This window comes from Plecotus auritus, assembly GCF_963455305.1.
Source record: "Plecotus auritus genome assembly, chromosome: 1".
NCBI lineage: Eukaryota > Metazoa > Chordata > Mammalia > Chiroptera > Vespertilionidae > Plecotus > Plecotus auritus.
Window position 1 is genome coordinate 125,498,890 of NC_137770.1, and position 10,094 is coordinate 125,508,983.

The 10,094-nt window shown below is 38.9% G+C and overlaps 1 protein-coding gene across 3 annotated transcripts in view; it reads right to left on the reverse strand.

Moving 5' to 3' along the window:
* KLHDC1 (kelch domain containing 1) overlaps nucleotides 1–9,010 on the reverse strand; it is a 67,419-nt gene extending 58,409 nt beyond the window's left edge. For 2 of the 3 annotated variants that reach the window (XM_080668335.1, XM_080668334.1), the window contains exon 1: nucleotides 8,832–9,010. In XM_080668335.1, coding sequence (XP_080524461.1) covers nucleotides 8,832–8,927 — 96 coding nt within the window. In that variant the 5' untranslated portion in view covers nucleotides 8,928–9,010. The remainder of the gene's footprint in view (nucleotides 1–8,831) is intronic. The other variant, XM_080668336.1, reaches the window with a different exon arrangement.
* Between the last annotated feature and the right edge of the window lie 1,084 nt (nucleotides 9,011–10,094).

The following is a 10,094-nucleotide window of genomic DNA, read 5'->3' on the forward strand; positions in this document are numbered from 1 at the left end:
ATAGACCACATATTAGGACACAGGCAAAGTCTCTTCAAATTCAAGAAGATAGAAATCATATCAAGCATCTTCTCAAATCACAATGGCATAAAACTGGAAATCAACTACAATAAAAACAATCCAGAAAAATCAAATACCTGGAGACTAAATAGCATGCTATTAAACAATGACTGGGTTACCAGAGAGATTAAAGAAGAAATAAAAAACATCATGGCAACAAACCACAATGAAAACACAATCCAAAATCTATGGGACACAGCGAAAGCAATCTTGAGAGGGAAGCTGATAGCTCTACAAGTCTACTGCAAAAAACAAGAAACAATGGTAATAAATTATCTAACCCTACAACTCAAAGAGTTAGAAAGAGAGCAACAAGAAAAGCCCAGTGTAAGCAGAAGGAAGGAAATAATAAAGATCAGAGTGGAGATAAATGACATTGAGACCAAAAAAACAATACAAAAGATCAACAAAACCAAGAGCTGATTCTTTGAAAGGATAAACAAGATTGATGAACCTCTCACCAGGCTCACCAAGAAGCAAAGAGAGAGGACCCAAATAAACAAAATCAGAAATGAAAGAGGAGAAATAACAACAGAACCCACCGAAATACAAAGGATTGTTAAAAAATACTATGAACAACTCTATTCCAACAAACTGGACAACCTGGAGGAAATGGACATATTCCTAGAAAAATACAACCTTCCAAAACTCAACCAGGAAGGATCTAAACATCTCAATAGGCCAATAACTATGGAAGAAATTGAAGCAGTCATCAAAAGGCTTCCAGCAAACAAAAGCCCGGGGCCAGACGGCTTCACAGGGGAGTTTTACCAAACATTCAAGGAAGAACTAAAACCTATCCTCCTCCGACTATTCCAAACAATTCAAGAGGAAGGAACACTTCCAACTCCTTGTATGAAGCCAGCATCACCCTAATACCAAAACCAGATAAAGACAACACAATGAAAGACAATTACAGGCCAATATCCCTCATGAACATAGATTCCAAAATCCTCAACAAAATTCTAGCAAATCGGATCCAGCAGTACATCAGAAAGATCATACACCATGACCAAGTAGGATTTATCCCAGAAATGTAAGGATGGTACAATATCCACAAATCAATAAACGGGATACATCACATAAACAAATTGAGAGATAAAAATCACATAGTCATATTAATTGATGCAGAGAAAGCATTTGACAAAATACAACACCCATTTTTGATAAAAACTCTCAGCAAGGTGGGAATAGAAGGATCATACCTCAACATAATAAAAGCCATATATGACAAACCCACAGCTAACATCATACTCAATGGGCAAAACTAAAACGATTTCCCCTAAGAACAGGAACAAGACAGGGATGCCCGCTTTCACAACTCCTGTTCAACATAATACTGGAAATGCTAGCCACAGCAATCAGACAAGAAGAAGAAATAAAGGGCATCCAAATTAGAAAAGAAGAAGTAAAATTGTCATTATTCGCAGATGACATGATACTGTACATAGAAAACCCTAAAGACTCCATCAAAAAACTAACAGACTTAATAAATGAATTCGGCAATGTAGCAGGATACAAAATTAATGCCAAGAAATCTATGGCATTGCTATACACCAACAGTGAACTTACAGAAAGAGAGACTAAGAAAACAATCCCATTTACCATTGCACAAAAAAAAAATTAAGAAACCTAGGAATAAACCTAACTAAGTAGGTAAAGACCTCTACTCAGAAAACTACAGGATATTGAAAAAAGAGATAGAGGAAGACATAAATAGATGGAAGAGCATACCGTGTTCATGGATTGGTAGAATCAACATCATTAAAATGTCCATACTACACAAAGCAATCTATAGATTCAATGCACTCCCCATTAAAATACCAACAGCATATTTCACAGACCTAGAAAGAACTCTCCAAAAATTCATCTGGAATAAAAAAAGACCCAGAATAGCCACAGCAATCCTGAGAAAGAAGAACAAAGTAGGTGGGATCTCAAGACCAGATGTCAAGCTGTATTACAAAGCCACTATTCTCAAAACAGCCTGGTACTGGCACAAGAACAGGCATATAGATCAGTGAAATAGTATAGAGAACCCAGATATCGACCCAAACCACTATGCTCAATTAATATTTGACAAAAGAGGCATGAACATACACAATGGACTCAAGACAGTCTCTTCAATAAATGGTGTTGGGAAAATTGGACAGATACATGCAAAAAAATGAAACTAGACCACCAACTTACCCCATACACAAAAATAAACTCAAAATGGATAAAGGACTTAAACATAAGACAGGAAATCATAAAAATACTAGAGGAATCCACAGGCAGAGAAATCTCAGACATATGCCGAAGCAATTTCTTCACCGATACTGCTCCTAGGGCAATGGAAACTAAAGAGAAAATAAACAAATGGGACTACATCAAATAAAAAGCTTCTGCACAGCAAAAGAAACCATCAACAAAACAAAAAGAAGGTCCACTGTATGGGAGAGCATATTTGCCAACCTTATCACCGATAAAGGTTTAATCTCCAACATTTACAGGGAACTCATACAACTTAATAAAAGGAAGATAACCCAATAAAAAAAAAATGGGCAATGGACCTAAATAGATACTTTTTGAAAGAAGACAGAAGGAAGGCCTATGACATATGAAAACATGCTCAAAGTCACTAATTATCCGAGAGATGCAAATCAAAATGACAATGTGGTACCATTTCACACCTGTCAGAATGGCAATCATCAACAAATCAATAAACGACAAGTGCTGGCGAGGATGCGGAGAAAAAGGAACCCTCTGCACTGCTGGTGGGAATGAAGACTGGTGCAGCCACTGTGGAGAACAGTATGGAGTTTCCTCAAAAAACTGAAAATGGAACTCCCATTTGACCCAGTGATCCCACTCCTAGGAATATATCCTAAGAAACCAGAAACACCAATCAGAAAGGATATATGCACCCCTATGTTCATAGCAGCACAATTTACATTTTAATAACTGCAATAAATAAATTGCAGTAAGTTCACATAATAGAATATTTTACAGGACACACATCAAATAAATGAATTCAGTGATGATTTTCAAAATATTTAATAACTGGCCAGCACAGACACTGACCAACTGGAATGACACCAAATAGAGACAGGTACAGCTATGCAATTACACACCAGCTAAATATAAGCAATTTGTGAATCCAAAAAAAACTAACGTAGAAAAAGAATTGTCATGAAGTAAAACACATGATATGATTCCAAAACCAAAAAAAATATATTGTTTAGAAGTAGATGCAGCCCTGGCCAGTTTGGCTCAGTGAATAGAGTGTCGGAATGTGGACTGGAGGGTCCCTGGGTTCGATTCTGGTCCAGGGCACATGCCCAGGTTACAGGCTCAATCCCCAGTAGAGGGTATACAGGAGGTGGCCAATCAATGATTCTCTCTCATCATTGATGTTTCTCTCTCTCCTTCTCCATTTCTCTCTGAAATCAATAAAAATATTTTTTTAAAAAGAAATAGATGCATATGTGCTAAAACTATAAAGAAAAGAGTGACTAACAATAAATCTAAAATAGTGCTACTCTCTTGGGGTGGGAGGAGCACTGTAATAAGTAAAGGATTAACAGGAATCATCTAAGGTACTGGTTCTAGTCCATTTCTTAATCTGGAAGTTGAACATGTTTACCTTTAAATGGTACTCATTTTACACATTCTTTTGTACATACATTTCAAATTTTAAAATTAAGAAGAAAATAAGATCTTAAGAAATGAATATTAAGGAGCTCATAGAATCAGGGAGGTTGGAAAACCAGTCTCTTATCTATGTAAGGAGGAGCAAGGTCTGAAACCATGCCAAAACACAGGTCTGGTGACCATCACACAGAAGCTTGCAGCACCACCTTTTATGCCAGGGGCCTTGACCATCCTACGAACTCTACTGCTGGTAAGAATCTTCTTCAGGTCCTGATTTTTATATCTTTACTCCTAAGTCCAAATCTATCACAGATTCATCTAACAGAGTCCAAGCCACTTACCTACAACCTAGCTGCAAGTGAGACTGGGAAAATGAACATCTGGCACTTAGGTTCTTTTAATTTGTCACCTATTATACCCAATTCTAGACTCTAGGGATACAACAGGGAACAAAATCCCCATCTTTATACAATTTATATCCTATGGGGGTAGTAGAAAGTAGTCAGACAACTGAAATAAATACCCTGAGAAGACTCACTCAGTGGGAGATACTACAGAGGAAGGAAGTTCAAATACTAGGCGTCTAAAAAGAATAAACATCTTCCACATGACATGGATGGCTTATGTGACCATCTATAAATATATAAAGTGCAACTATTAGGTTAAAGAGAAGACACACTTAAGGCTTTTGCTAACCATCACTTAATTTCTCCTCAAAAAGGTTACACAAATTTATACTCCCATTATCAGTATATGAGTAATTCATTTTCTCATGCTCTTTTCAAAAAATCTTTTTAGGTCCTAGCCAATTTGGCTCAATGGACAGAGTGTCGGCCTATGGACTGAAGGGTCCCAGGTTCGATTCCAGACAAGGGCCCAGGTTGCAGGCTCGATTCCCAGTGTGGGGCTTGCAGGAGGCAGCCAATCAATGATTCTCTCTTATCATTGATGTTTCTATCTCTCTCTCCTTCTCCCTTCCTTTCTGAAATCAATAAAAATATATTAAAACAAACAAAATCTTTTTAATATTTGAAAATTGTAGGAAAAAAATCTCACTGTTTATTTTCATTATTGGATTTCTTTGATTCACATTATATTTGTATTTCTTTTGTAAATTGTGAATATTAATTTTTCAGTTTTTCAATGGATATATTAATCTTTATTTTCACTGGAACTTTACCTATCATATATGTTGCAAATACTTTCCCGTTTGTCATTTGCCTTCTCACTTTATAGTGAGAGTTACTGCATTAAAAAGTTACTGTTTAAAAAATATAGTATACAGCCGAAACTGGTTTGGCTCAGTGGAAAGAGTGTCGGCCTGCGGACTGAAGGGTCCCGGGTTCGATTCCGGTCAAGGGCATGTACCTTGGTTGCGGGCACATCTCCAGTGGGAGGTGTGCAGGAGGCAGCTGATCGATGTTTCTCTCTCATCGATGTTTCTAGCTCTCTATCCCTCTCCCTTCCTCTCTGTAAAATATCAATAAAATATATTTAAAAAAATATATAGTATACATTTTTTTAAGTTTAATCTATCAATATTTTTCTTTTATAATTTTTTCCAATTCAGTTTTTCTTTTCCCAACTCAAGGTTTTTACAAGAGTCACATCTTTTCTTCTGGTTTAGTACAGCTTAATTTTTCTACATTTAACTCTCCAATCTTAAAACTCTACTATCATTTTCCTCCAGCTATTCCTGGACCATTTATTGAATAAGTGATTGTTTTTCCAGAATTGAAATGCTACCTTTAAATACAAACTATCTGTATGCTTGGCTGTTTATGTAATTTCTTTTCCATCCCCTCATGCTCTCTCAACTTGCATCAGGACCACTGATTTAATTACTACAGTATTGTGATACATTTTAATAACTGCCACTGTAAGCCTCCTACTTTTATTCTTTTCAAATATTTCCTGAATTGATCCTTCTTGTCTTTAAGTACATATTCAAAACAGAAATATGTATTTAAGCATATTTATGCAGATGTCTTCTGTAAGGAAAAGTTTATAGCAAAATGTATTAACATCAGTTGTACTGTGGAAATAAAACCATTCATATGATTAAGAGTTAAGAGGAAAGCATATATCATCTGCAAACACGCTAAAACACTGCTTTTCTTCCAAAATTTGGGAAAACTACTCACAATTTTTAAATGTCCCTAGAAGCAGCACTAAAGTTTGTATGAATTTCAGTAATCTGGAAAGGATATGGAAGAACTAGGAAAAAAGAATTGGCACCAATTAAAATTTACCACTTACTTTTTTTTGGCATTGCCACTCTTACCTTTAGAGTAGGGGTGTTCTCAGATACAATGTCCTTTAGAATATATTTGACAATAGCATAATAAGTAACTTAGCCATTCAAAAGTCTTAGGATATAAAGAAACCTGAAACACCAATCAGAATGTATGCACCCCTATGTTCATAGCAGCACAATTTATAATAGCTAAGATCTGGAAACAGCCTGAGTGCCCATCCTATATAATAAAAGGCTAATATGCAAATCGACTGAACAGCGGAACAACCAGTCACTATGATGCACACTGACCACCAGGGGGCAGACGCTCATGCAGGAGCTGCCCCTTGGTGGTCAGTGGGCTCCCGCAGGAGCGCTGCTCAGCCAGAAGCCCTGAGCCGGGCTCACGGCTGGTGAGCACAGCAGCGGTGGCGGGAACCTCTCCCGCCTCCGTGGCAGCACTAAGAATGTCTAACTGCCAGTCGGACATCCCCCGAGAGGGCACAGGCCAGGCTGTGAGACTCCCCCCCACCGCCCCAGTGCATGAAATTCGTGCACTGGGCCTCTAGTCAGTAGATGAGTGGATAAAAAAGCTGTGGTACATTTATACAATGGAATGCTATGCAGCAGTAAAAAAGAAGGATCTCTTACCCTTTGAGACAGCATGGAGGGACCTGGACAGTATCATGCTAAGTGAAATAAGTCAATCAGAGAAAGACAAGTATCCCATGATCTCACCCTTATGTGGAATCTAAGTAACAAAATAAACTGATGAAGGGAGTGGATCCAGAGTCATGGAAGCATGGAACAGTGTGTGGAATCTGGGAGGGAAAGTGAGGAGGGTCAGTGGGTGGGAGGTAATCAACTAAGGATCTTGTATGCATATATGCATGGCCCATGGACACAGACAATGGGGTGGTGAGGGCCTGGGGCGGGGGGCTCGGGCAGGCTAGAGGGGGCCAATGGAGGGGAAAAGGGGACATGTGTAATACTTTCAATAATAAAGAATTATTTTTAAAAAGTTTTAGGATATATGTTTGTCAATTTAAACAAATATGGAAAATTGTGATTGGAACATAACAATCTGGAATCATCTGATCATTATTCTTAACTACTGACTACTGGTTTAGATTGCCTTCAGATTCCAGGGCCTCTCAGCTATCTTCTGTTCAGAAGGTTCTGAATAAAAGAATTGTTGGAAGAATACTTTTTCTCATGTTATGTCATGTCTTCTTTTATGCCTCTCACTATCCCTTTCCTTTCACTTATGCCTTAAACATATTTTAACTGCTGATAATCACTGGAATTTAAAAAGTAGTGGTCTCAGTCTAAATCTGTATAGTACTTTCCAGGGTGGTTCTTACAGCACACTATTCATTGGATCAATAAGTAGTATGAAAAGATTTTTAATTCACTGACTGCCACCTAAAGACCTGGCATCTTATTAATTATACAATTTTCAAGATTAAAATGAGATACAAAAAATTCAGACATTTTTGGGCCAAAAAGAAATCTATACTGTTACCAACTATCATATTAAAAACTACTATTTTAAGTGAAAAATTTTTAACTTAACTTTTACAATATTAAGAATCAAAATAGTAGATGAAGGTTGACACCTCTACATCAAAATATTTCTTTGCATAAAACCATCATTATGTCTAGACTACTTTTTTGTCAAGAACAAATGGCGGAAATATCAGACATTAAGAAAGCACAGTAACCTAATGTATGTTCACTTATCACAGAAAAAAAATAGGTTTTGGAAATCCAATATATCTAGTTGGAATCTGCTCCCTTGAGGTCAATGGCCATTCAAGTTATTCATTCGCATTGACTCACTGTTCTTATTTTTAAAATAGAATATTACTTACAAGATATAATAAGGATTACATATGATTAGGGATAAAAGGGTTTCTAGCACATACCAGGTATAGTAGGCACTCAAAGGTTACTTCTAATTTTCCCATCCTGATACTGCACAAAATTAAAAGCAAACACACAAACAAAACAACAAAAACCAACTTAGATTTGAGAATCATTTAACATAGATAGTATGTACTTTATTTCAGTGAATGATGCAGTCATGTTACATCTGTCACAGTAGTATCGAGACAGTCAGAAAATGTAGGTTCTACTTCCAAATGGCTGGCTTTTTCTTTTTTCTTTTCTTTTTTTTTTATCTGTAAACTAAAGGGCTGGCATATATTCTTGAACTATTTCCAGCTTTAGAATCCTTGATTCTATAATCCAATGATTATAGAAACAAAATAAATACACTCAAACTTCCATGATAGTAGGAAATTTTAATAATATTCTCTAGTATATTGTTACTAATATGAGTGACTCTATCTTGAGATTTGAAAACAAAAATCGTAATTATCCATCTGGCAACAGTGACTTTTCCAAGTAAATGTGTTAAAGTGACCCAGCATTCCTTGGTATGTATGCCGAGTGTACAGGAATGCCACTAAAAATTGCTTCGAAATATTTAAATGATTCGGTGATTTCGATATTTTATTTCCAACTGCGCCGTGGCGACAAAGTAATATTTACAAAATAATACAACACGGAGTCCTCTGTGGACTTTTAAATCTCCGCAAGCATTTATCATTAATCGCCCAGGAACTGCTTTAGTGTAGGACAAACCGGGGCTGCCGGGAGCAGCGGGCAACGGGGTCTGGAGGCCTTCAGAGCGGGAGCAACCGCGGGCGGGGGCCGGCCCGGCGGGACCGGGAGAGCCGATGGCGGAGGGCGGGCGGCGCAGGGGCGCGGGCGTGCCGCCCGGACCACCAACCCCCGCCTCGGGGCCGGGCGTGGGCGGGCGCTCGGCGTCCGCTCGGGCCGAGCAGCCGGGCGGGCTCCCGGCGCGAGTCCGCCCCGTCCCGCCCCTTCCCCTTACCACGTAGCCCCCCCACACGTAGAGGAAGTTTCCGTCCACCACCGCGCAGTGGCCGCTGCGCTCCTCCGCCACGCAGAACAGCTGCGAGTCCTCCATCCGCGCCGTCGCTGGGCCCAGCCGCTCTTCACGCCGCAGCCCTGCCACGGAGCGGCCTCTCCTCCCGCCCGGCTCCTCCACGCACGAACGGAACGCGTCGAGGACCGAGATTGGTGGAAGGCGGAAGCAGTGCGACTGCGCGCCCCGCAGCCGGAGGCCGCGCCGGCAGCGGGCAGGTCCGGGATGCCGGGGTTTGAGCCCGAGGGAGGACCTGCCACCGCTGACTTCCCGTCACTAGGATTGTTATTTGGTCGGCGCAGCCCAACTCTCTCCTATTCGCTGGTCTGTGGGAGTTGATACAGCGGTGACATAAATCAGCATATTAATAAATTAATACTTTGTGTTTTCCTTTTCCATTCAACCTCCAGCGGAGATGGTTATCCACAATAATAGTGTGTGTGTATTTAATAGACTTTTTTTTTTTAAGTTAGTAATTTTCTAAAACACCAACAAACTAGGCCGGGAGGTCAAGTTCTGTCCACCACAAGCTAAGAACGTTTTACTTTTTTTGTTGTTGTTTAGCATCTGGATTTTTTTTCTTTTAATCTTTATTGTTGAAAGTATTACATATGTCCTCACGTTTTACATTTTTAAAGGATTGGGGGGGATCAAATGAGTGATAATTTGTAAGTCATGAAAATGAAATGAATTGAAATTTCAGTATCTGTACATAAAGTTTTATTGTCACACAGCCACCCTAATTCACTTAAGTATTGTCCATGGCTGCTTTTAACCATAACCACAGAATTGAGTAAGTGGAGCCAAGGAGTTGCAACAAAGGCCATGTAGCTCACGCTGCTGAAAATAGTTACTCTCTGGCCTCCTACCGAAAAAGTTGGCTAGCCCTTGTTATAAAACGTTACTGAAGTAAAACTAAGACCAGGAGGGAAGATAATAATTCTACTAGTGTCTGTAAATGCACTTGTCCAAAGCCACTTTTCGAAGAGATTGTGGCTGCCCACCACTCAGAACAAGTTAATTCATTCACTTATTCAGTATGAACATATAAAGTGCCTGCATGCTGTAGATAGTTGGTGCGGAATCTCTATTATACTGGAATATTTCTTGACTAAATGAATGAAAAACAAAGAGAATGTTTTTTCAACATACAAAATAAATCTATTACCAGATTGTAGATACAAAGTAATTAGCCATTTACATGCAATA